This window comes from Ciona robusta, chromosome 7 (assembly GCF_009617815.1).
Source record: "Ciona robusta chromosome 7, ASM961781v2".
Classification (NCBI taxonomy): Eukaryota; Metazoa; Chordata; class Ascidiacea; order Phlebobranchia; family Cionidae; genus Ciona; species Ciona robusta.
This window is the reverse complement of record NC_143241.1, coordinates 2,581,308-2,607,664: the sequence shown is the minus strand read 5'-3', so window position 1 is coordinate 2,607,664 and position 26,357 is coordinate 2,581,308. Positions and strand designations below refer to the sequence as shown.

At 33.7% G+C, this 26,357-nt stretch overlaps 1 protein-coding gene across 2 annotated transcripts; it reads left to right on the top strand.

The window, feature by feature from the left end:
* Window positions 1-811: 811 nt before the first annotated feature.
* LOC149733710 (uncharacterized) lies at window positions 812-26,357 on the top strand. 2 transcript variants are annotated; one of them, XM_089881970.1, is made up of 34 exons: window positions 812-1,538; window positions 1,773-1,901; window positions 2,664-2,861; window positions 3,291-3,422; window positions 3,914-3,995; window positions 4,545-4,806; window positions 5,225-5,438; window positions 6,209-6,374; window positions 6,817-6,989; window positions 7,356-7,482; window positions 8,046-8,148; window positions 8,993-9,188; window positions 9,918-10,136; window positions 10,532-10,669; window positions 12,021-12,238; window positions 12,510-12,689; window positions 13,298-13,400; window positions 14,083-14,223; window positions 14,826-15,083; window positions 15,722-15,856; window positions 16,132-16,480; window positions 17,295-18,379; window positions 18,442-18,574; window positions 18,951-19,102; window positions 19,452-19,547; window positions 20,913-21,051; window positions 21,401-21,568; window positions 21,862-22,079; window positions 22,528-22,695; window positions 23,433-23,658; window positions 24,253-24,401; window positions 24,641-24,895; window positions 25,516-25,648; window positions 25,925-26,357. In XM_089881970.1, the coding sequence occupies exons 1-34, from the start codon at window positions 1,395-1,397 to the stop codon at window positions 26,071-26,073; spliced, it is 6,738 nt and encodes a 2,245-aa protein (XP_089738096.1). In that variant the 5' UTR covers window positions 812-1,394; the 3' UTR covers window positions 26,074-26,357. The 2 variants fall into 2 exon arrangements, with proteins under 2 accessions (XP_089738096.1, XP_089738095.1); XM_089881969.1 differs by having other exon boundaries at window positions 18,945-19,102.

Sequence of the window (26,357 nt, the reverse complement as noted above, 5' to 3'; positions counted from 1 at the left end):
AAGCACATTCCTGCTGCTTGAAAGGAAAACATAGAATGGTTGACTTGTGGAAAGTCGGGGTGTTGCTTGTTTTCGCAATAGCGTCCGCAGAAGCTTTACGTAAGTTGCATTGTTTCTTTATTTTGTTGCACTGAAATATATATAGTAGGGTGGGGAAAGATGGAACACCTTTTCATTCTATTTTCTCGCCCCATTTGGTAGTAAACAAATAAACATTTAAAAAATATCAAACATTATCCTTCCGACTCCCATAGACCGTTGTTAATTGTTTAAAACATCATCAGGATATTTTGACATTTTGTGCTAAAGGTGTTCCATCTCCCCCTGCCCTACTATATATAGGGGTGGAAAAGATAGGACATTTTTTATTCTATTTTCTTGTCCTTTTTGTGTTTTTTTTTCTCGGTAATTGTTTAAAAAAGGTGTAAAGGTGTCCCATCTCCCCCCACTCTACCATACCTTATAATTTTATGGTGTAAGGTAGAATACCGCTATTTTATAGTCGCAGGGCTAGAATTTGAAATTATGCCATTATAAAATTCGTTTACTACCAAATAAGCCAAACAAATATAATGAAACACGTCCCATTTTACATAACCCAACTATATTATTTATATATATATATAAAATTAATATTTGAAACCCAGGTTTTCCCTCAAGCGTTAAGATTGCGTACCAAGGGGGCGATTGCCAACGTAAGTACTGATACTAAACAACTAATCGGTTTTAACCGCATCATTTTTAAATGCTTTTCTACATATCTACTAAAAGCGGTCCAAAGCTTACAAAGCGGGCGAAACTACGGATACAGTTACGATGGGTATATACAGCACACGGACACAAATCAAAACACAACTGGATTCAGATTAAGGTAAAAAATATGCTATGAATTAGATTGCCGTTTATTTTTTTAAAAACGAAATATATAGCATCTTTATGAGCTAGGGGGAACTACCCTATGAGTAAAACCCCAAATTGGTTTGTAGATTCCTTTGATTATGTGCTAAATACCTACAAACGTGCACATTCGCATAATTTGTAGCGCCCCTGATATTAAACTGTAGAAACATGATCAATGGTTGTTTTACTTTTTATTAGTACTTAAATAAATATTGGTTAAAAAAGATGGTATGAATAAATAAATGTAACTTATTTTATCCTCGCGTCGCGGAAAAAGGGCAGTCGTTAAAACAGGGGTGTACTGTTTCATACACCTTGAATTTGTTATGTATGGCTGATAATTTTGACAACCCATTAGTGACCACTGGGTTGGAGCAATTGCGGTTAATTGTCTTGCCCCAGGAAACATACAACCACAATAGATGGTAACTGTTTAGTCCTTGCACAGATGTGTTAGTGTCATTCTTAACGTCCTCGCACCATGTTCCGCACGCATGCAGCTGTCTGGCTGCTTGCTACACGAAGGTGTGTCTTCAAAGGACATTGTGTTAAATACAGAAGACTTGTCACCACGCTCAAGGAAATTGGCTTATGCATTACAAAGGTTTCCCGTGTATTTCCACTTCAACGCTGGAGAGGTGATACTTTGTTCATTAACATTATCTGTAGCAATTTTTAATGGAGTAGGAATGGGATACAATATATGAATATGCATTTTGTTCACCATAACCAGGCACAAAGCAAGGTGCCTTTAATAAAACCATAAACATTACTTTTTCCTTCATAAAACCTTTTAAACTAATTCCTTTCATGACATATTTATTTTTTATCCGATTGAAATACCTTTTATATAAAAGTGATTTATTTTTCAGGTCCTTAAAATTTTCCTTCATAAAAACGAACCTGCAGATGTAGCCAACATTAAAAAAGGAATTTTATCCACATTGTCTTTGAAGTATAAGAATAATGGAATCAAATATCCACTACGGCAAGTTGTTGATGTAAGTATTTCATGTTTGCACGAATATATGTGTTATAGGCCCCAACCTTTTTTTGCCCTGTACCTCGGGTCCACTGTAGCAGTCTACTGCAACTGTATCATTATATAGTGCTATATATGGTAGGGTGGGGGAAGAGGGAACACCTTTTCGTTTAGTTTTCTCTTTCCATTTGGTAGTAAACAAAGAACATTCAAAGACTTATAAAACTGTATCCTCACGACTTCCACAGACCGTTGTTAATTTTTTAAAATGGATCAGGCTATTTGGACAATAGGTGTTAAAGGTGTTCCATCTGCCCCCACCCTACTATGTGTATATATTTTTCTGCCATGCAAGGATAAAGAAAATTACACTCATTCATATCTACATGCTGCCGTAATGCTGTTTTCTGTACAAGACACTCAACACAACAATATTTGCTTTAAAAAATTAAGCCTAGTCATTAAGAGATGTTTCAACAAGTTTAACAACAGTACCCATACTACAATTTTTCTGAGCAATTCTATTCCATAAGGGGTAAGGTATATAACAAGCCAGGAAACATATACTAGAGTTCGCCCATTAAGCTATTTCACATAGTTAAATTAATTATAATAAACAGATTGTTTAATGTCTACCAGAATCACCGGCAAAGTAACACACATGGTAACTCGTAAGCTGGCACGAGGTGTATAAACACCAGTGTTATAACGACTGTCGTTTCCCTGGCCACACTAATATATAAGGATAAAGTAAGTTACATTCATTCATCCATTCATTCAGATACCAACCACCAATATATTTGGGTATGGCAACACCAAACTTGTTGTTAACACAAAGACACGGATAGCAATAGCTAGAAATGTTACCACTACCAAAACAGCAAGGGATCATCAAATGCCGCAGATACAAAACGGCAAGTCAACACTTAGAATAACAGGAGCGAGCGATTCATCTTTGTTTACCTTGTTGCAAAACCAGGTACGTTAATATAAATTATCACAAGTATTTATATTACTCACATGTTGGATTTATAAATAATAAAACAAAAACGCAATTCCTAAACTTGATACACCTGCTATGGTAAACGCTATAATTAATATCTTGTAAACGGGCATAAGATGTCAGAAACAGAACATCTGTGTTATAAAGACTTACAAAATACAAAAATATAATATTAATTTTTTTACATTATTTTTTTATTAGGGCTTTTGTTATAAAGACTTTCATTGCCCTCTTACACAGAAATATATTTATATTTGTTAAGTGCATATTAAAAAAAATATATAATATATGAAATTTTGAAGCCCTAATAAAAAATAATGTAGAAAAATTAATATTCTATTTTTGTATTTTGTTTGCACACTTTTATAGGCCTACCTTATTAAACACACAATTTACTTTATACAGTTAGAAGAACACTTCGGGGCATCTGATGCAACTCAAACTTGTAACTATCAACTATACAGAGGAAGAAGAATCGTTAGAACTTCGTGTTTTGAAACTCATGAGGTTCCTATATTAAAGAAGTTTGGACTTCAGGTGGTATTATTTTAGAAATATTTTTGAATTTTTTTTACAAAAATCAAATTTGAATTTTTTTTTATAGAAAATTATTTTAAACAACCGTTTACAGGAAAGAATTCTAAACAGTTTACAAGCTTAACACAGTTTAACTTTAAAATAGTTACCTTTTCATAGATTTTGTTTATTTAGTCTTACTATATTTTAAGGATCATGGCAAACTTGGATCTTCTTGATTTGTTTGCAACACACCACATTTTTAAAAACATACTTTACATTATTTGCATCACCTTATACCTACTTTGTAAAAGTTTTGCAGCATACACTTTGAATCCCAATTTAATACAATCAACTTTATTTTTTAGTATGGATCAGTTTTCACATGGCCCACTCTTCTTCTTTTGTAGCAAATACTAAACGAGGGATAATGGGGCAATTCTGGCCTAAATCCCAGCCTTCCCTCCCCCCCAAAATACCCCGAACAAAACAATTTATTATATACATTACAGAACCACATGTCAACTACAGTGAAACAAGATCTTGTGTTATACAGAGTATACAGATCACGATCAGTGGACAAGTTAACACCAAGTCAGTTATATTACGATCATTATCAAATCTGTTTTGTATTTATATACGTTTTGAATATATTTCTCGGCTGAGATTGCCATTAGGCATAACTTGTTTTCTGAGAACTGATATTTTGGTTAATATTTAGACATATATTTTATTCAACCCAACATTGAACTTAACAAAGTTTCACCATATGGCAGTTGAAACGATGGTTTAACTGAATTCTTTATATTTTTTTATGGTAGATTATCAATTCTTGGATCATCAGTGTTTAAAAATTCTTATTTGTAAGCCATTTTATTATTTTGGTGCGTAAACTGAGTTGTTATGTCTTTGCATTGTAACTGAAGCATACCTGGTTCGATGCCTTAATCTGATAGGTGTATGTGTGATTGGGCATAACACTTGCTCTAACCCAGTGGTCACTAAATATTAGGGTAATGTGACAATTCAGGCTTAAATCTCAAGTCAAGTGGCCTGTCCTGCTGTATAACCTCACCGAAGTAAAATTGACCTACATTACTATCCAGTTATTGATAGGATACTTTTATTGTATTTATCCACCAGGTGTTGTAGCGCAGTTTGAGCGCGACTACAAAGGTGATGACCTTACCTACAGCCCACAGTGGACAGAGAGCATTATGACATCACAATCCACATTTGATCCAGCAGCTACACTCAATGAGATATTTAATGCAATGGATGTAGACGTCACAATGCAATATACAAAAATGCAACTTTGGATGGCTAACCAGAATGCACAAACAATAATGGGAGTATGGAACACTTTATCACCAACATATCCATCATTCAAACAACCTCAATTACTGTAAACAAAATTACTGTTAAAAATAGGCATATTGAAACTTTATGGGTAATAAACCAACTCTTGCAAATTGTTATGTGCTAGTTTAAGACCTCACCCATACAGAAATGTTTCTTTAAGTTTAAAGTTTTTTTACTACGGCAGAGTGGACAGAGCACATGCATCTAGGGTCTAAACCAAAGAATATTGTTCTAAGGTTTGACACATTTGGAGGTGTATGTGACATAGGGCAAGGCGCTTAACCACAATTTGTCTAATCCAGTGGTCTCTGATTGGTTGTACAAACTGTCAGCCATGCCTAAAATATTCAAACATGATCACCCACAAAGCTACACATTTGGTAACCCCTATAAAATAAGACACTTCTATTATGTCAATGCACCACCACACAAGTATAAATCTGTTACATTCATTCATAAAGGAAACTATGGATTCTGCTGCTCAATGATTGCATGGATTCAAAATGGTGCAAAAATGTTGAAGATTGCCGTCGACACCTTGGATGCCAAACTGCATTTACTTCTATGCTACCAACTACAGCTTCAACCATCTACCCACCCGAACATAAGTTACAGCTGCTAAATATTCTTGCAAGTGTAAAACACCCAACAGAAGGGACAGTACAACGTGTGTTGGTGGGTTTCTTTATTATGTCGACACTTTTTTCTAAGTTGTTATATAGTAGTGTGGGGGAAGATGGGACACCTTCAGCACATAATATCCGAATATCCTGACCGTGTTTTAAACAAGCAACACCAGTCTATAGGAACTGTAAGGATATAGTTGTATAATCCTTTGAATTTTTTTGTTTACTGCTAAATGGGACGGGAAAATAAAATGAAAAGGGGTCCTATCTTCCCCCACCCTACTCTATGTAAATTTGTCCTAACAGTGTTTACAATATAACAATATTTTAATTATTTTATTACACTTACAAATGTCATATTAAATTAGCATAGTAAAAAGATGGAAACTAACAGTAACGACAGTTGTTTTAACACAAGGATAAAACGCAAGGATAAGAATTAGTAAATGTAAAAACATTGGTTATTTGTCAATACATTTGCATTGCAATACAGAAAAAAAGTTTTTTTTAAATTAAAGATGTTTTAATGCGGTTACATCACAAATGGTACTTAAAACCGATTTACAAAAGGAAGATCAAATTTTTATAATTTAATACCTCGTAACAAAAAAATTGTTTCAAATTTGAATTTAATATTTGCAGCATATTTGTAAGCCTTATGCAATTAATTCCAAATAACCTTAACACTTAAAAAAATGCATTCATTTTTGCATAATGTTTTGCAGTAAAGATTATTTTTTGGGACATTTTGTATACTGTTGATAACTATGTGTAAAAAAATATTGCCCAAAATTAAGTTATAACTAGAACTTTTTGCAGTATTATGCAACTGAAATTCTGGATTCTTCGACTGTACTTGCACTGGGAAAGCTTGTGAACAATCACATTACTTCACCATCTATATTGACATCACCTGAGCTAGTGGATGAATGTCGAGAGTTCTTGCATAACATTGTAACCAACAAATGTGCACTGTCCTCTCTAGGTAATGATACTTTACAATATGCATAGACAAGCAATGTAACATTGTATAATCCAATCTGAAGTCTTTTGATTAAAAAAAGATACACCTTGGTTTTACTGTTTGCATATCGCTTTTGCTGCTTATATGCCTAACTAGATAGCATTTAGTTTCAAAACCTAAATAGAATTACTTGTTAAAAAAAAATTGCAAAAATATACAAAAATATGTGTAAATATAGACTTTTAAAGTCATGTTTAAAATTTTCACAGTTTTTTATTAAAGCAGAATAACCATTTACCTGGGTTTTGTGCACACATCGTTTAGTTTTAAACCCTCACAAAGAATTTGAAAGCCCCAATTTTTATATTTAAATATATTTATACTTAAAAAAAAAAATTTACCTAGCCCACTGAAAATCAAACATTAATACATAAATAAACACGCTAAATTGCTTATATTTTAGACGATGAATCAGAAAAGATTGCAATTTATGCCATCAAATCTCTTTCCCCTCTTATGCAAGATTTACCGGAAGCAATGACAGACTTATCAGATTGCGCTTCCAATGCACCACCATCTATTGCCCTGGCTGCGATACAAGCAATGAATAACGAACATGTTATGACATCTACACCGGTAATTTAACTTATCAGGCAACAATTTGAAACATACAGTGTACTGCATGAATGAATGAATGAATGCAAATTATTAAAAAAAAATTAACACATGAAAAAAAGTTAAATTATTATTAAAAAAGTTACTTATTTGAAATGAATGAATATATGAATGACATTTTTGTATCTTAATGTGGAAAGACAACTTTAAAAATTAAAAGGATTTCATATTTCATATACATGAGTTACCAAATCTGTAACTTTATGGGTGATAGTTATTTGTTTGGCCAAATTTTTTTTAACTCATCGGTGATCACTGGGCTGTAGAAGTGTGTGTAAAAGGTCTTTCACAAGGACACACCTTTCAACAGTTTTTGGTTTTGAACAGGTGAGAACACAGCTTAGACAAATGTTTGAAAACAGTGATAAACCCATTGAGCTACGAATGGCAGCTTTGCTTGTTTTAATTATGAATGCGCCCACCAACCCTGAACTGTTAAGTGTATTTGAAGTTGGTAAGTATAACATGATAATGTTTTAGTTTACCAAGTAACATACCATATTTACAGCTGGCCAGCATGTGTGTTTTATTTAAATACTTTGTACCTGCTTATGTAACTTTGTTAGTGATTATATCACTGCCTGACAATTTGGGCAAATCATAAATGACCACTGGGTTGAAGCAATTGCTGTAACAGTCTCGTCCAAGGAACATACACCCACAATGTTTGTTGCGTCACTATAAAGCTGTGAACACATATCGTCTTAAATGTAACTTACTTTATCTTTGCGTGATCGAAAAACAACAGTCTTTATAAGACAGGTGTTTATACACCTTATGCCAGCTTATGAGTTACCATGTATATTAATTTGTGTGTGAATTTCTATTTTTTCAGAGGCGAGCATTCTAAGTTCAAAAAATGTGCCATTGCCATACACACATTTAAACTTGCGCTGTGTAAATTTTAGTAAAGTATTTTATAATATTTGAATGTTGTTTTATCTGTGGTTCATATATATATAGATCAAAATTTGTGGGTTGTTTTAAAATGTTTAATGATCAACCCTCTTATTACAGCTTCAGACATCAACCAACCAAGAGGTTTGAGAGAATTAGTTGCACAATTTCTAAAATCACAAGTTTTTATGTCTGGTTCTCAACACAGCTCAATTTCAAATGAGTAAGTGTTGTTAATTTCATTTTATAATTCCAATTTTGCGACTAGAGTATAATTCACTCATTCTAATATAGTTTACTTAAAGTCCTTACTACTTTGGCCAACTCAGCCAACTGTAGTCTAATTTCCAAGTCCTTCAGTTGGTACTGTCATAGAACCCAAGTCCTAACATATATACAATACTTGGTTATTTTAGGACAGTGGTCCCCAACACGTGGGTCGCGACCCTCAATGGGGTCGCCTGAACGTATTCCGGGTCACCACAACTGACCATAAATTCAGTGACATTGATAAAACATTCTTAAGGTGGCTGTACACAGTATCTGAAATTAGTCCGTTTTGTCCGGATTTCGCTGCTGCTTGCGGAATTCAGAAATGGGTTTGCATACGACTTTGCATGCGAATTCGCATGCCGGATACTGTGTACAGCCACCTTTAAAAGGATTTTTGTTGAAAGTCTTTGCAGTTGTGTATAATCTTTAGACTGATAAGAATTGTCTGTGTTTTAAAATTATTTGAATTAACTTTATCTGAATCTCGCAGAAAATGGGGTCGCGTACAACAACCGTTTGCAGTTATTTTTCAAATTAGGGTCGCGCCAAAAAAAGTTTGTTACCACTGTTTTAAGAGACTGTATTTGTTAATGTTCATTTTGTATTATAAAAGTATAGATAACATACAAGATCACGTATTAGTATAACAGCTGTTGTTTTACGATACTTTTTTTCTCATACTTTTTTACTGCAAACTTTGTTTCTGTAAAACTTTGTTTGTAAAAAATATAAGTTAAAAGATATGCAAGTGTAATAAAAGAATTTAACGAACACATTGATGTTTTTTTTTTCAGCACCGCAGAAAGAATCATTGAATGGGCGAATGAAAATGGTGGCCAACCATTCACCAAAGCAACAATTTTCAAGCATACTGGAACACAAGAAGTCGTGATTCCAATAATAAATAAGAAACTAAACTGCACGAGTGATTTAAAAATTTATTCCAAAGATATTCTCCCTGTTTTTGCAGAAATAAAAGTCCACACTGAGGTTGGTAATCATATTATGTCAAACTTTTCAATAGAATGTATTTAAATTGCAGTTATACTGTTATGATCTTTTTTCATAAATCTTAATATGAATAAAATAACACATATCTTCGAAAGTGTGACTTTAATTTTTGACTGGGAAAAAGCAATTTCACTGATATATAGCTTTCTGTTACCAAGAATTGATATTTTAAAATAAATTTATTTATTTCTTTGAATATGATTGAAGTGTCTAATTTCGTACAAAATAAAAAACATAAAAATATGAATGAAAGAAGCCATATCTTACTAAGTACGTGTAACTGTAATTTTTTTGGGAAACGACGGATTTGTGGCATACTGTTACCATTTTTACCAAGAATTGATACTTTTAATTTTTTTTTTAATTCGTTGAATATGTCTAAAGCGTCTTGCTTTATACACAACAAAAACATAAAAATTTCAGCGAAAAAGGTAAGTCGCCATAAAATAATAATCAATTTATAAACGTCACGATAAAAGTCCAAACATGTTTATATGTATAGTAGGGTGGGGGAAGACGGGACACCTTTAGCACAAAATATCAAAATCTTCTGATCGAGTTTTTTTTAATTAACAACAGTATATGGGGGTCATGAGGATACAATTTTATAATTCTTTGAATGTTTTTTGTTTACTACCAAATGGGATCTAAAAATACACTGAAAAAGTGTCTCATTCCCCAACCTAGTATATGCTCTATATTTTCCAGATCAACCAGAAGAAAATTTCCCTTATTGAGGCAAGTATTGACACAGGACGGCTGCTGTCAATAATCTCACCTTTGCTTGGCCATGGGGGTGTGATGCCCCTTGATACATTGCATGAGTTATTGAACACTCCTTTGTTTAAATGGCTGGAGCCTGTGTTGGTCAAACCTAAACCTTTGTCTCAAACTCAGCAGACCAACATGGATAAGATAACAGAGCAGGTAAATATGAAAACAAAAGAGCATGGCTCTAATGGATGAGCACGTAATTAACATTTTAAAAATCAATTGCTAAACATGTAACTTACATTGTAAAGATGTAGTTAACATACATAGTTTTTTATAACATGTTTCTAAGCATGTTATCTTTTATTCCACTGCTGGTGTTGCATGGCATTTGTACTTCTTATAAACAGATCTTCTGCTAAAAAAATCCTATAACCCAACAAAGCAGTATGGAAAACAAAACTTTAGTTTAAAAAATATTTTCGGCCGGGTTATTTTTTTGAAAATTTATAGATATATTTCGAAAAATTAAAATACACAACTTCTAGTGTTACTATATTTATATTAAAAAAATATAACTTTTATATTAATATGTTTTTAATTTTTCCCAGTATCGTATTGCAAGGACACTTCTTCAAACACAAAATACGCCAATGATGAAACTAAAGGTTCTGGGAGTTGACACTGACTTGTCATCATTAGCTGAGGTTCCACAAGTGGAGAAACTTAGCATTAAACAACTTTTAAGAGTAAGAATTCACTATTTCTTTGGTGGACAATTGTAATTACTGGTTTTCTTCTTGCCTAAGAAGGTTGCCTATTTGGGGTAAAAAATAGTAATTTAAAATGATTTTTTGTTAGATAGTGTAGATATTGACACTGTTTTTTTCCTATTTAATTTAAATTTTAAATATTCATAGCAAATTTTAAACATATTTAAATATACGCTTGGATTTCATAAATCTGTATGCAGCAACAGATTCATGAAAAGCCATATTTAAAAATTTTCCAAACTATTAAAATGTGTTAAGATTGCACGAATTTAAATTTTTAAATTGTCTAAATACACGCCTAAGTTTTTTTCTATTTTTTAAGTTGTCTACAGGCATTGCCCAATTGGTGCTAGTGAAGAATCCCCCCCACCACCTTATTTATGTTGGACCCCTAGGTTAAGGGGTTAGGTGTTGATGGTTAGGGGGTTAGTGGTAATAGGGGTTAGTAGTTAGTGGTTATAGGGGTTAGGGGTTAGGGGTTAGTGGTTAGGGGTTGGGGGTTAGTGGTTAGTGGTTAGTGGTTAGTGGTTAGTGGTTAGTGGTTAGTGGTTAGTGGTTAGTGGTTAGTGGTTAGTGGTTAGTGGTTAGTGGTTAGTGGTTAGTGGTTAGTGGTTAGTGGTTAGTGGTTAGTGGTTAGTGGTTAGTGGTTAGTGGTTAGTGGTTAGTGGTTAGTGGTTAGTGGTTAGTGGTTAGTGGTTAGTGGTTAGTGGTTAGTGGTTAGTGGTTAGTGGTTAGTGGTTAGTGGTTAGTGGTTAGTGGTTAGTGGTTAGTGGTTAGTGGTTAGTGGTTAGTGGTTAGTGGTTAGTGGTTAGTGGTTAGTGGTTAGTGGTTAGTGGTTAGTGGTTAGTGGTTAGTGGTTAGTGGTTAGTGGTTAGTGGTTAGGGTTAGGGGTTAGGGGTTAGGGGTTAGGGGTTAGTGGTTAGGGGTTAGGGGTTAGGGGTTAGGGGTTAGGGGTTAGGGGTTAGGGGTTAGGGGTTAGGGGTTAGGGGTTAGGGGTTAGGGGTTAGGGGTTAGGGGTTAGGGGTTAGGGGTTAGGGGTTAGGGGTTAGGGGTTAGTGGTTAGTGGTTAGTGGTTAGTGGTTAGTGGTTAGGGGTTAGGGGTTAGGGGTTAGGGGTTAGGGGTTAGGGGTTAGGGGTTATAGGGGTTAGTAGTTAGTGGTTATAGGGGTTAGTAGTTAGTGGTTATAGGGGTTAGTAGTTAGTGGTTATAGTGGTTAGGGGTTAGTGGTTAGCAAATAAGGTGGGGAGGCGGAACTCTTCACTACCACCGTGCCTTATTACATAGTTTAAAAACTCTGATATAAATATACCATTCCTTCTAATACAGCTGTTTGAAAAGCTTGAAAGTGGTATGGACATCAACCAGATGCTAATGGGAAATCCAGTCCATTTTGAATCAGCCATTCCGACTTCGATTGGAATTCCTGTTATAACAAACATAGATGTCTCATTTCTGGCGCACATTACTGCTGATGTAATGGTGGAAATTAAGAAACTTTATTACACTGGACGAGGCTCCGTAAAATCAAACCTATTAAGTCCAATGTAAGAAACATTTATTGTTAAGATTAAAAATCTTTTGTTTTATTTAAATACATATTGAATAAAAATATAAAAATTTACCAAAAAAGTAAAAATTTTATAAAAAAATGCAATACATTAAACAAAATCATAAAAATATTTGCAAAAAAGTAAACTTAATTTAACAAATTTTTATTTTAAATATGAAAAATATGTCATTTCTCTAACTTTCAAATAAATAGTATTTTTTTCCATTAATTTCTGTACTCCATAAAAACGTTATTATATTTCTCAGGGTGCATACAAGAATTTCATTGGAACGTAGAATAGAATTTCCACGTAGCACTTCATGTGGATCAGCTTTACATCTCAAACTATTTTCAAACACGACTTTTGTTGGGTTGTCGGAGATAAATTTTAAACCAAGAGAAATTAGGATAAAGAGCACATTTCCCAAAACAATCATTAAAGCAAGGTAATAACATTTCTCAGTATGTGAATTCTAGATATTTTTATATGTAGCGACCAGGCTTATTTTCTTCCCACTAAATGTAATTATGTTTTTAACTGTAAGCGTGTTCTTACAACTGTTGTTTTGTTGATATATCCTGTTTTTTCGTTTGAAATATTTCAAACCCTTTGCTACCGTAATCGAAGAGACGAATAGAGTTATTAATATATCAAAGCGTTGACTGCTTAAAACAATAGCTTACCTTGAAGCCTAACATTCATTGCTTTATCCCAGTCTCTTATAGGTTGTCCAAATTCAGTCACACATACATTAAATAAAAAAACAAAACTTATTCACCCACAAAATTACATAGATGGTACTGCACAAGATTTATAAAAAAAACACTTGTGGTATAAAATAAATGCTATTTTCCCGCCCCACACAAGGACAAACAAGTTACTTTTATTCAGATGTTTTTTTTCATTTATTATGTCTGTGTATGACTGTTTTTTTTTTAATTTTTCATATGGGTCAATTTTCTTTTATATTCCCGATTTCATATGCTAATTTTGTTCTTTAACTAAAAGAGATATTATAAAAGGTTTAGCGTTTATGCCTTGTTTTTATAAAAGGGTGTTTCCTTCCCCATCTAAGTGGGCAACCAATGTAACAGATGGAAGTACAAGAAGATGTGTTTATTCCACCATATTCAACGATTTTGGTGTTTATGCCAGGGTAAGAGAAAATATATTTTATCCATTTAATTATAATTTTCCTTTAAAATCTTAAGAACATGGTTTAATATTAGAGTAGAAATATCACTCTGGTAAACCAGCCACATTCCTTAAGTTTGATATGTGTTATTCTTTATATGGATTGCATCTGAATTTTACGAAACGACCCCAATATTAATAAAGGCTTTAAAAAAATTAACATAAAGAATACCTTTTACACCCTTGAATAATGTAAAATACATTCTAAAGGAATTATGGCCACAGTTTAATATTTTTCATTGATAGTGTTTTAGCTCTTATTTTACCATTACTTTTTGTCTTTATTTTTCCAACTAATTTGACCTCCGTTATCGCATTATAATGCGGCGTCGTGGCAAAGTGGTTAGCGCGCCTGTCTCTAACCCAGGAATAATGGGTACAAGGCTCGTCGCTGCTACCATTGTGGGCGTATGTGTCCTTGGGCAAGACACTTAACGGCAACTGCTCCAACCCAGTGGTCTGTACATAAAAATATCCAAAAAAATAATCATCCACAAAGTAACATACATGGTAACTCGTAACCTCGCTGGCACGAGGTGTATGAACACCCGTGTTATAACAACTGTAGTTTTCTGGCCACACGATGATAAAGTAAGTTACAGTTTTTCATTCAATGCCACGAACCAAAATAGAACATTTTACAGAGATGCAGCAAATCCTTACTAAACATTGAGTATCTTTTCAAATCCCATTCATTGAGAAAACAAGACATGACAATAAAGTGGGGGCCGATGATGACAGAAGTTAACAACCAATTGTTACCTTCAGTGGGTGTTCATGTAACGGTGAGAATATGAGTAGAATAGTAACAAATAAATGCAATATAATTTTTTTTATTGTTTTAAGCTATAAAATTTTTATCGTTTTGAGCTACAAAATTAAAATAATTTGTTTCTCGTTCGGGGCTATAAAATTAAAAAAAATTTTTATTGTTTTAAGCTGTAAAATTGAAATAAAATTTTTATCACTTTGAGCATTAGTATATGTTGTATATTAATGTTGTTCATCTAGCACACTGGTAAGAATGTCTGCTTTTAACCCAGATAATGCTAGTTTTAACAGCAATTGCTTCAACCCAGTGATCACTTATAGATTGTGAAATGTCGGTCATATATTAAAAACATTGAAAAAGTAATCACCTACAAAGTTACATTTGTGGTAACTTGTAAGCACACGAGGTGTGTGAAACAGAACACCTGTATTATAATAACTGTTAAGTTGTGGAAAAATATAGAATGCCTCTTAGAAATTAAAGCATAAAGTTTTTATTTTTCAACTGATCTTGTATCACAATAAGTCTATATTGATTTTTTGTGCTGTAAGATTAGTTATCAAAAAAAAATAAGTTAAATGTAGAAATAACAGCAGAATTTTATACTTTTTGTAGGAAAACGGACCTCTATCTACATTCAGTCTGAACTACATCCCTGCTTTGCATGAAGTTAGATTTGAGAAAAAAAGAGGCACTGACAGAGTTTGGTTGATGAATTGTAATCTGCTTGTTAACATGAACAGCAGAACTGCAAAACTTGAAAGTTTATTTTCAAGCTGCAACAGAACTACTGGGATGGTACCAACTACGCAGCTGACTTTGTTTTTTAAAAGAACTGAGGAACAAGAAACTTTTCAGCAAGTAATGGCACAGGTGAGAGAATTTTTCCCACATTAGAAGAAATAAAAGAAATCAGAAAAAATTCTAAAATAACCAAAAGTCCAAATATAGTGACAAAAACAAAGTGTGGAACAGAAAACCATGTTATAACGACTTCCGTTGCCCCACCATGATAGGATAAATAAGTTACTTTCACGTTATATCAATTGTAAGAAGAGCTTCTTAGACTGATAACATGCCTGTCGGCAACTGTTAAGTATCTGAATTATTTACTTTGAATTGTTGGGACGGTATATGTAACAGTTGGCATGATCGCTAAATTACTGTAGGTTTAAAAAAATACAAAGTTTGAATTATTGTATGTAATGAATGGAACTTGCTTTATCCTTGCGTTGCCAGAAAGCGATAGTCGTTATAACACAGTTGTTCATACACCTCGTGCCAGTTTGCGAGTTACCATGTATGTTACTTTGTGGGTTGACTTTAAATTGTTGGGAAAGGTATGAGTAACAATGTAATAGTTGGCCTGTTACCCCGAAAATTTCAATTCAAAAGATAAATTGCAAAATGTGCTTAATCTGACTTTTATCATGTGTGGCAGTAATGGCATATTTATTAGAACTATTGAACAGTTTTAATAACAGTGTAACAATGTTGATATTTTTCTACAGGATGGTGGTCAGGCAGGTCGCCTGCCAGCGTTTGATGTTGAAGGTGTTTTTAGAAGTTATGACACGGTTAAAATGACAATGATCGGCCATATACCTAAAGTGAATGAATTCAACGACTATAGATCAGTTTTTAATGTAAGTTTATAAAAGTTGACAACACTGGTTGTTTTGATGTATATGGTGCTTTGTGGGATCATAAAAAAAATATATTTGACCAATTCATATTGAAAAAAAAAACAGGAAAATACCCAAAACCTTAGTTTGTAGGCCAGATTTGGCCCATGTCTAATTATTCTGCTATTGTTATACTGTTGCTACGATTTTTTATATATAGTGTAACAAATGATTTTTGCACTAAATACTTTTTTTAAGGTACAAAATATGTTTTGATCTGTAAACTTTCAATGCAGATGTATCCTGGTGTATATCACAGAGAATCTTCCCCACTGTTCACTGTGATTTGGTCAGCGAAAAATATTGTTGAAAATGGAGATACGGGTCGAAATTTCAACATAACAGTCAAGAATACGGACAACGATATGTTTTTAGGTTCTTTTGAGACAATATCTCTTTATTCGACTTGGTTTTCCAATCCCAATGCATCTCCAAGCGTTTTCAGAAAAACAGTTCTGTTTGAAATGCAGCCAAAAAGAAGCACAGATAGAATTCCTTTTATTGACTCACGTATGATGTTAACTGGTGGGAATATTTATGGAGATTACGACTGGACGGCTTCAGTTACAACACAGTTTTTCCAAGGTATAATACCGATAAATTGTTCAACAAAAATCCCAAAAAATGATAGTGCTAATAGTTGTTCCAAAAAAATCCAAAAAATGGCAGTATTGTTAGGTTTTTATATACCAATAAAGTGTATTTTTACAGAGTGTTTAGTGGTTTTGTGACAACATTTTTGTTCTGTCTTTATACTATCTTGTATGAATAACAATCAAAACCTATATTAATATATTGAGTAGGTTCTTATTTGGCAGTAAACAAGTATTAAGTAGAAATAATAAGAAATAAAAGTTTCCAAAAAATAAATTTAAATAAGATACTGATAATGCCATTTAAATAAAATATGTCAAAGCAAAAAGAACGTCATTAATGAATGTAACTTATTTATCCTCCCGTGGCCGGAAAACGAAAGTCGTTATCACACGGGTTTACCACCTCGTGCCAGCTTACGAGTTACCATATATGTTACTTTGTGGGTGATTATTTTTTGGGGGATTTTTTTATTTTTTTATGTATGGCTGATAATTTGGACAACCCATTAGTGGCCACTGGGTAGGAGCAATTGCCGTTAAGTGTCTTGCCCTAGCACACATACGCACACAGTGGTAGCAGCGTCAAGCCTTGAATCCATTACCTCTGGGTTACAGGCAGGCGCACTAACCACTTTGCCACGGCGACAAAAATACCTAATTAAGTATTTAACAAAAGAAACTACAATACATGATTAAATCTCAAAATGTAACAGAATACAATTTATTAAACTTGACTTTTGTCAGTTCGGTATTCCATAGCACTTAATTCTGTAATTCATAAACTTTAATAATAACTTATCCAGGTCAGTGGTCAGTGAACTCCAGTTCTGTTGGAAATGTTGCAGTAAAAAGTCACCTTCTTTTACCAAGAGAACGCATCACAATAAACACTGTGAGGACAACGGATCATCATGCGGTTCGTATTTCTCCTGACCAACCATTGACAGAAACTTATGGGTTTGATGTGGACATTACTGGCAAGGGTCAAGTCAATGCTACTATGTTTGCTTTAGTAAAGCAGTTTAAATCATATGTTAAACTATCATCCCATCAACTTTGCAACTACTGCTTTGGAATGGAGGTTAAATCATTAGCTGTATCTGGTTCTGCAAGTTTAGTCGTGAAAAGTAACCATGTTTCAGCAGCTTTAACTTGCCACAGCCACCCCAGTGTTCTAGCAACATTACTTAGTCCAAAATTACTTGCCTTAGTAATGAATGAGAATGGTGTCTCACATATTTCAGACAATATCACGTTAAAACTCTCCCCCTCAAGCATAATGCTCACACATAAGCCGTGGTTAGGAGTTTACAAATGCTTTGAAGAAGTTCAGTTGGTTTGGAGCCATGACCAGACCGAATCTTATCAATTACTCGCGGGTTCAACTTGTGACCATAACAATGTTTTAGACTACAACATAACTACAAATCTAACGTACTCAAAGGCAGAAGATGACACAGAAAAAACTAGGAACTTAATATTTGGCATACATGTACATAAACCAGAAATGATGAACTATTATGAATCCGGGTCCTTGATGGCAAAAACAACTCCTCAAAGCTTGAAAATACTTAAATTGGGCAGAGACTCCACTTACAGCTTAATGTCAGGCATTGAAACACCAGTGCAGAACAAACATGGATTTGGAAATGTAACTGCCGTTCAGCGTACATTGAATCCAAGTTCACTTTCTTTTGAAAACCCAACGTATGATGTAACTGCATATTCTTCATATCCTGCATTGTCTCTAGTGCCATACGGTGGACAAAACATAGGTGTATTAAACGCACAGTTACATCTGCGTAATAGAATTGAATTTCTACAACTCGTTTCTTCAATTTGTGGCGAAGAACCAGAGTGTATTGCAACTAAAACTGCCCAACAATTGGTAAAACAATTATTTCTGTTACCATAATTTTCAATTTGAACAAAAAATGTTTGAAATTTCAGGCAAGCGGCAAAGAAAACATGGAGACAATTTCTAAACTCTGGCAGTTTGTTTCCACGTTTGACAGCAGTTTTATAAATAAAGCGTGGTCAACTCATTACACCGCTCTCAATGTCATGCCAGAAGCAGTGGCTGGTTTGTATTAGCTATAACATTGGTTCTCTTGAACATTTTTTGATTGATAAAGTTTTACAATTTGATTGATTGTAACTTTATCCTCGCCTGGCTGGAAAACAACAATCGTTATAACATATGTGTTCATACACCTAATTTGGACTACCCATTAGTGACCACTGGGTTGGAGCAATTGCCGCAATATACTTTCTTAAACTAGTAGAATAAAGCTTTCGTTCTTGTTTTTTAAACAAGTAAAAACCATTTTTTAATCAAATTATTGAAAGAAAATCTTTCTGCAAAATAATTTTATGATAAAGAACCACTGTTCTAAAAATGAAGAAACGTAAATAATAAGGATAGTTCATACATTTTACAAACAGTTTATCAGTTACAGTTTACAAAGACACTCTTTCTGAGATGAACCTCAGAGAGTTAGGAAAAAGTGTTCAAGATGTAATTGGCTCGGTTTTACGAGGACAAATCAGCTTGCCAGAGACTGGAGTATGGGTTGAGCAATTGAGGCAATTGGAAGATAATGTAATGATGGTATGTAGCATAACATATCATTATTTTTGATTTTTAATTTGATCATATCAAAATATTAGATCATATTAAAGAAAAATGCATAACTTTGCTGATCTATGCTACGATATCCTAATCAGGTTACAGTTACCACTGTTGGCAAATAATCGCCTACAAAGTTATATATGTGGTAACTTGTAAGGGGCACTAGCTGAAAAAACAGAACACTCGTGGTATACGGACTTTACCTTTTACACCATTATTCTCTTTAAATTGAAATAACTAACATGTGGAAATTAAAGGCAGAACAATGATCACTAAACACTATGGATAATATTCTTGTTGAAAAAAATAATACAACACTATTTTTTAGATTACCCATTACCTTGGCAGTCAACTACAGCATGGTTCAGAACCACGTTTCTATGATCTTACTCCAGTTAAACAAACTTTGAGAATAATATTCAAGGTAAAATATTCAGTAACTTTTATTTGTGACTTTTATTTGTGTGCCTTTTTTATTTGTAATAAAAGTTAGCAGTTTTTATTCAGTAGTTACACCTCTACTGATTCATGTTAATAGATTCTAGGCTTCAAACTATTTCTAGAGTGTTTAAATTTAAAATTATACAAATAGTCAGTACTGGGTTCTAAGACGTGGCATAGTGGTTAGCACGCCTGCCTGTAACCCAGAGGTAATGGGTTCAAGTCTAGTCGCTGCTACCATTGTGGGCGTATGTGTCCTTGGGCAAGACACTTAACGACAATTGCTCCAACCCAGTGGTCACTAATGGGTTGTCCAAATTATTAGCCATACATAAAAAAAATCCCCCAAAAATAATCACCTACAAAGTAACATAAATGGTAACTCGTAAGCTGGCACGAGGTGTTAAACCCCTGTGATAACCACTGGTGTTTTTCGGCCGGATAAAGTAAGTTACATTCATTCATTCATTTTGGTTGGGTTTAAAGTTACAAGTTTAAAATATTTACTAATTTTCACTTTGATTTATAGGAAAATATATGTGCCTATTATCCATTAGTTACATCTCTATTAATGTGGTTAGTGCTGGTTGTCTTCAATTTAGGATTTACAGGAAAACTTGTTTGAATGAATGAATGTAACTTACTTTATCCTCGCGTGGCCGGAAAACGACAGTCGTTATCACACGGGTTTAACACCTGGTGCCAGCTTACGAGTTACCATGTATGTTACTTTGTGGGTAATTATTATTTTTTTTTTGATTTTTTCATTTTTTTATGTATTGCCGATAATTTGGACAACCCATTAGTGACCACTGGGTTGGAGCAATTGCCGTTAAGTGTCTTTCCCAAGGATACGTTTGCCCACAATAGTAGCAACGTCGAACCTTGAACCCATTACTTCTGGCTTACAGGCAGGCACGCTAACCACTATGCCGAGCGCCGACTAAAAATGTTTGCATACCACTGAAGCGGAGAGAGATAGTGTTTCTAACTGTTGTTTTTATATAAACCTTTATTTAAATAAAAACAGTTAGAAATGGACAATATAAAAGTAAATAGATAAGCAACGCAAAAACACGCAAGGTTACATGAAAAAGCGCACACGTGTGTTCACTGAGTTATGAGGATATAAATAATGGAAAACAATTGCGGAGACAAATTGTAAAGGAATAGATTATTTGTAATTGATAATAAATGAAACACGATAAGCTTTCGTATTTCTATGAAATTAGTGAGGACAACATTAAGGCATAACATGGGTCCTGGAATTTAGACTAAACTTGACCTATTTAGTATTTTCCAAACCCCAAAATTTTATTTTGTTAAAATAACAAAATATTTATTTCAGGCAATTTATGATGGAGAGTTCTTGCTTGAGCAGTTGCTTGAAAACCCACTTGCTGTATCACCATCTGCCTTCCTTAATACATTACCACTTCAACAAATTCCTTCATTGCTTATGAATAACTTAACTGATACAACCACAGGTTAGTAGGTTCGGATATTTAGAAACTAGAACAACTTACAAAATAAACTTAAAAATTTAAACTAAAATATAGTATATTGAAAGCATGCCTTCTAAATAAAAGATACAGGTTCAAAACTCAATACTGCTAAAATATTGTCAAGTTGTCTCTAGATTTATGCCATTTGCTTCAAAAATGTGGTCACCATAGGGTTGTTTAAACTGACAGTAAAAAAATGAATAAAAAATAAAATAGTTAAAAAATAAAATAGGTCTCCACCTACAAAAACTGCGTAAGGGGTATTAATCCACTATGCATGGTGAAATAGAAGGCTTATGTCACAACTCTGATTTCAATTTACTTTTCACAGTGACAGCTGTAGGTTTCTTTTATCCTGACCAAGGACAATTCATCACAACCAACAATCATTTCCATATCTTTCCCCGACCAAGAAACCCTGAGTGTTTCTGGCTTTCAATGACGGATGTTGATGAGGGATATTTAATTGCAATGCTGGCTGCAGACAATGCATTTTTAGGTAAGAGCTTTTTATAAATCCGTGCTATGGCACGGGGTTAGAGCGCTTGTCTCTGAGGCTTATGACACCAGAGAAATGGGTTTTAGGTTCAACAGCCATTGTGGCCCTGTCTTTGTGCTTGTTATACTTAAAAAATGAAAATAATTTAAACAAAAATATTAAAATTTACTTTTGTGGTAACTCATGAGTGGGCACAAAGTGCTTGAAAAAGTTTAGTCCCATACTTTTTTCAAACTTTCGTTTAAGTTAATTTGGTTCAGAATCTAAACCTGATAATTCTTTTTTTTATACAGGTATGGGAAACGAGACAATTTTCATAGACAGGGCAGGATCAATCTGGCAAATGCTGTCGGAAACCACAAAAACCCCATTAGATCTTCCATTCCTACAAGGCCTGGCAACATGTTCAAGAGATGGACTTGGTAGCATTAACTGTGAAAGCTCAATGACAACAATGAGAATGACGTTTGATCAAGAAAATGACTTTGCAACTATCTTTGCTAGCATGAAGGTAATAGAATTCATTCTAAATGGTATTAAAAAGCAAACATCATTTTAAAATATGCAACAACTATATTACACTACTTTTAAAGTGGACTTAGAACGAGGAAATGAATAACTAATGACACTTATTAATCTTTTGTGGTGGGTGAATTTTAAAACCTATAAAATAGTAGGGAGGGGGGAGATAGGACACCCTTAGAATATAATATCCAAATATTTTGATCGTGTTTTAAACAAAAATTAACAACGGTCGATGGGAGTCGTGGGGATACGGTTTTATAATGCTTAGAATGTCCCTTGTTTACCACCAAAATAGGACGAGAAAATGAAAAAGGTCCTATCTTTCCCCACCATACTATATGTGTTTTTTTTCACCTTGAACCTCTGTGTTGGAAAGCTGACCACTTTGTCCTGGCATTGGTTTTTGTTAAAATACATATATATATTAATCACAGATCAACAAACATACGGACACAATCTTGCGCGGTCTTGTTGGGAAGCCTGAAGCAAGTGGACCTGTTCATTCGCGTGGTTTACCGGATAATACTGATGCACAGAATGAGGAAACTTTTTTAAACGCATTCGAAATCACTGGACACCCCGAGTGCCAATTCACACCTGAGGTTTATTTTTATATATTTGTACATTTTTGCTGTAATATAAATATTAAAGTTTGATTTTTTGGTTTAAGTAAGAGGTTTCTTAAATATTGTGGTATTCTAAATTTTTGCAGGTTTTACTTTTGTTTCAGTTTTAGCTTGCCGCAAATATATCCAAACGTTCTAGGGATTTGTTCTTTAAAATGTTTAAAAACCCCTATTAAAAATTTAGGTTTGAATTTAACTTAATAAAGATTTTTCAGTGAATTTTATTTTTAAATAATGAAAGAATTTTTAATGATTTCTTTGAAATATATAGTTAAACAATTTTCAGTGAATTTGACTTTTAAATAATAAAAGCACATCTGGTAAAACTTGGGTTCTTACATCACCAAGAATAACATTATAATTCCAGTCCGGCGCCGTGGCGTAGTGGTTAGCGCGCCTGCCTGTAACCATTAGGTAATGGGTTCAAGGCTCGTCGCTGCTACCATTGTGGGCGTATGTGTCCTTGGGCAAGACACTTAACGACAATTGCTCCAACCCAGTGGTCACTAATGGGTTGTCCAAATTATCAGCCATACATAAAGAAAATGAAAAAATCCAGAAAAAATAATCACCCACAAAGTAACATACATGGTAACTCGTAAGCTGGCACAAGGTGTTAAACCCTTGTGATAACGACTGTCATTTTCCGGCCACGCGAGGATAAAGTAAGTTACATTCATTCATTCATTCAATTACTTAATTTAAATCCCCAGGATATTATCCCATTTGTTGATCCACAATCAGCGAACTACATTCTTTGTGAAAGTGTCTTAGCAAGGTTCCAGAACATACCAGCAGTATCTACATCTCTGTACAATGCATATCTAGAAGCTTGTTCATCCAAAGCCACAACTAGGGAGGATACTTGCAAATATACTAACATGCTGGTTGCTGACTTACAGTATAAGGGGTTTCCCATTAATAAATACAGCTACTGCAGTGAGTACAGTATCACGCAACATAATTTTTATTTATCTTTTTGACTACAATAACTAAGGTCATATTGAATTGATATACAGTAAGGATAAAATATTTTAAAAGGTGTTGGTTATTACCCCAAGTTTATAACGTTTGCTTTAAATAGTTTTATTTGCCTGTTTTTGATAACAAATACCATAAATATTTAAAGCAACAAAGAGAAAGGAATCAACAACAAAGTGACAGTTGTTAAAATGGCCCTGAATAAAAATGGGTTCCAAAAGACTTTGAGAGAGTTAAGGTGGCTGTACACAGTATCCGGCATGCTAATTCGCTTGCGAAGTCGTATGCAAACCCATTACCGAGTTCTGCATGCGGCAGCGAAATCCAAACAAAAGGGACAATCCTTTACCAGCCAGCCAACCAGGATGGCTATTTACTCTACAAACAAAAAACTCATGATAAATTACAATTAATAAACTAACCAAAACAAATTAAAATGCAATGTGAAAAAAGCACATGCACAGAAATATGATTTTAATAATTTAATTGAAAAGTAAATCAGTTTTTTTTTAGTGAAAACATAATTTTTGTCTTTTTTGTTTTGTTTTACAGCAACTTGTGGAATGGAAGATCCTGTTTCATCTGAGTTAACTAAACCAAGAGTTATCGTTGCAATATCAATGAGCAACGATACTGTGGCCATGAATCCAAAAGTTATACTTCGTAAAATAGTACAACAAGCTATTGAAGGAATGGAAAATGTAAAATATATGTTTTAGACTTTATATATATTATATAGTTAACTTTACAAATATTTTATCAATATATGCACTGATTGTCTGTTTCTGTGAATATTTATTTAGATTTTTTTCTTGTTTAAAGTATAAACCTTGATAAAGTTTTGCCCAGTTTTGGGATCAAATTATTGTTTTTATATCATACTAAAAAATACTACATTATCTTATGCTTGGTAGCAGAAGTAACAGATTGTTTTAAACAGGTTGAAGTCACGTTAGTCACATATGGAGCCAACGATGAATTCTACCCACCTTACATTCGGACTATTAATGGAAGAGTATCGACGACAGATTTATCTGATCTAGAGACCTCAATCTCGCAGATGCAATTTACAGGACCATCTTATGACAGTTCTTCAACAGTATCTGCCCTAAAATTTATTGCAGAAAACTTCCATGATTGCCACAAAGGAGTTGCAACTTCTGTTGTTATTGTTGCGCCAGAAACAATGAAACAGGTGATGGTTATTCGAGATACACAATCGTAATATTGCAATGCAATTTAACGCTTTAACACAGTGATTAGAGAACCTTATTACCAAACAATGTATGGTTAAAACCTTGGTGCTGCTAACATTGTGTCAAGTGGACCCTTTGCCAAGACAATTAACAGCAATCTTTTTATCCTATTTATCACCAATTGGTTGTTCAAATTGCATCCGTACAAAAAAATACCACTGACAAAGTTATAATATTTTTATATAACAATTACTTTTATTCGTTTCTTCGACTACGGTAGGGAAGATTTAGAAATATTTTAAAGGAAAAGACAGGATATACCGATAAAACAACAGTTGTTAAAGTTACACACCTGGTAAATCACAATCAAGCGTTAGGTGTAAATAATGAGCACACTGATAATATAACTTCTGGTGCCATCATTTATCCAACTTTTTCATTTATTATATCCAGTGGCGCAGCCAGGGGGGTTTAGGGGGTCGCGATATTAAACCAAAAATTAAAAAAATAATTAGAAAAAAAATTAAAAAAAGTTTTTTGTGAAAATTTTTTGGGTAAACCCCCTCCCCCCTTATTTTTTTGGGGGCTGCGCCACTGATTATACCTGTGAATTCTACAGAGCATGGCAGGGCTGTTACCTGGTAACCTGGTGCCAAGAATTACTGGGGAGCTGACGCAAGTAAACATGATATCTATGTTGAGCAACCAACTATGTACTGGCTTTGGATTAGACGTCTTCTCACATACCACAGGTGTTTGTTGATTTTAAACGTTTTATTCTGTATGGGCTGGGTCCCATATCCAGACACGCCAGTGAACCTAGTTAGGATTTAAAACTCAGTTGCTCAAAATACCTTATTTAAAAATAAATATATACAGTTAAAAAGAAAAAATTTAAATTTGAAACATAATACAATTTTTGTCATTTTATTTCATGAAACTAATGTAAACAACTGCCAGTCACAAAAAATGTTATTTTATGTGTCCCTGGTGCATAAGCATAAAAATTTGCCAAAATTGTGTTCCAGGGCAATGTTATCTGCCTTCTCAAGTCTCCAATACAGTTGGTGACATAGTACAGCACCTATCTGGAAATATAGGGAGGTCCACACTTTGTAGCTGCATGTATGCCTACCCAAGTGAAGCAGCTCTGCTTACAACGTGCCGTTTCATATAATTTGTTTACTGTATTATTTATAATTCATGTTAAGACTGCAATTTTTTATAAAAGTTCAATGTACGTAGTATCCTTAACAGATAACATATTCTAAAATTTGATTCTGTTTTCCAGTTTTTCTGTTACTCCTATAATATAATGTTATGTTAGTAAATGAACACATGTAGATATTATATATTAATATTTGTTCATAACACTTGTACTCCATAATTTATAAGCAACACTCATTTCAATATCTAAATATATATATTCTGCGACAATTTCTTTTCAATAAATTTGTCAAT

Excerpts from the sequence above, each read along its gene's own strand:
- LOC149733710 (XM_089881969.1), top strand. The coding sequence starts at position 1,395 with ATGCAGCTGTCTGGCTGCTTGCTACACGAAGGTGTGTCTTCAAAGGAC. Across the intron at positions 3,423-3,913 it reads TAAAGAAGTTTGGACTTCAG|AACCACATGTCAACTACAGT; the intron begins GTGGTATTATTT and ends TATACATTACAG. Across the intron at positions 21,052-21,400 it reads CTTAACTGATACAACCACAG|TGACAGCTGTAGGTTTCTTT; the intron begins GTTAGTAGGTTC and ends TACTTTTCACAG.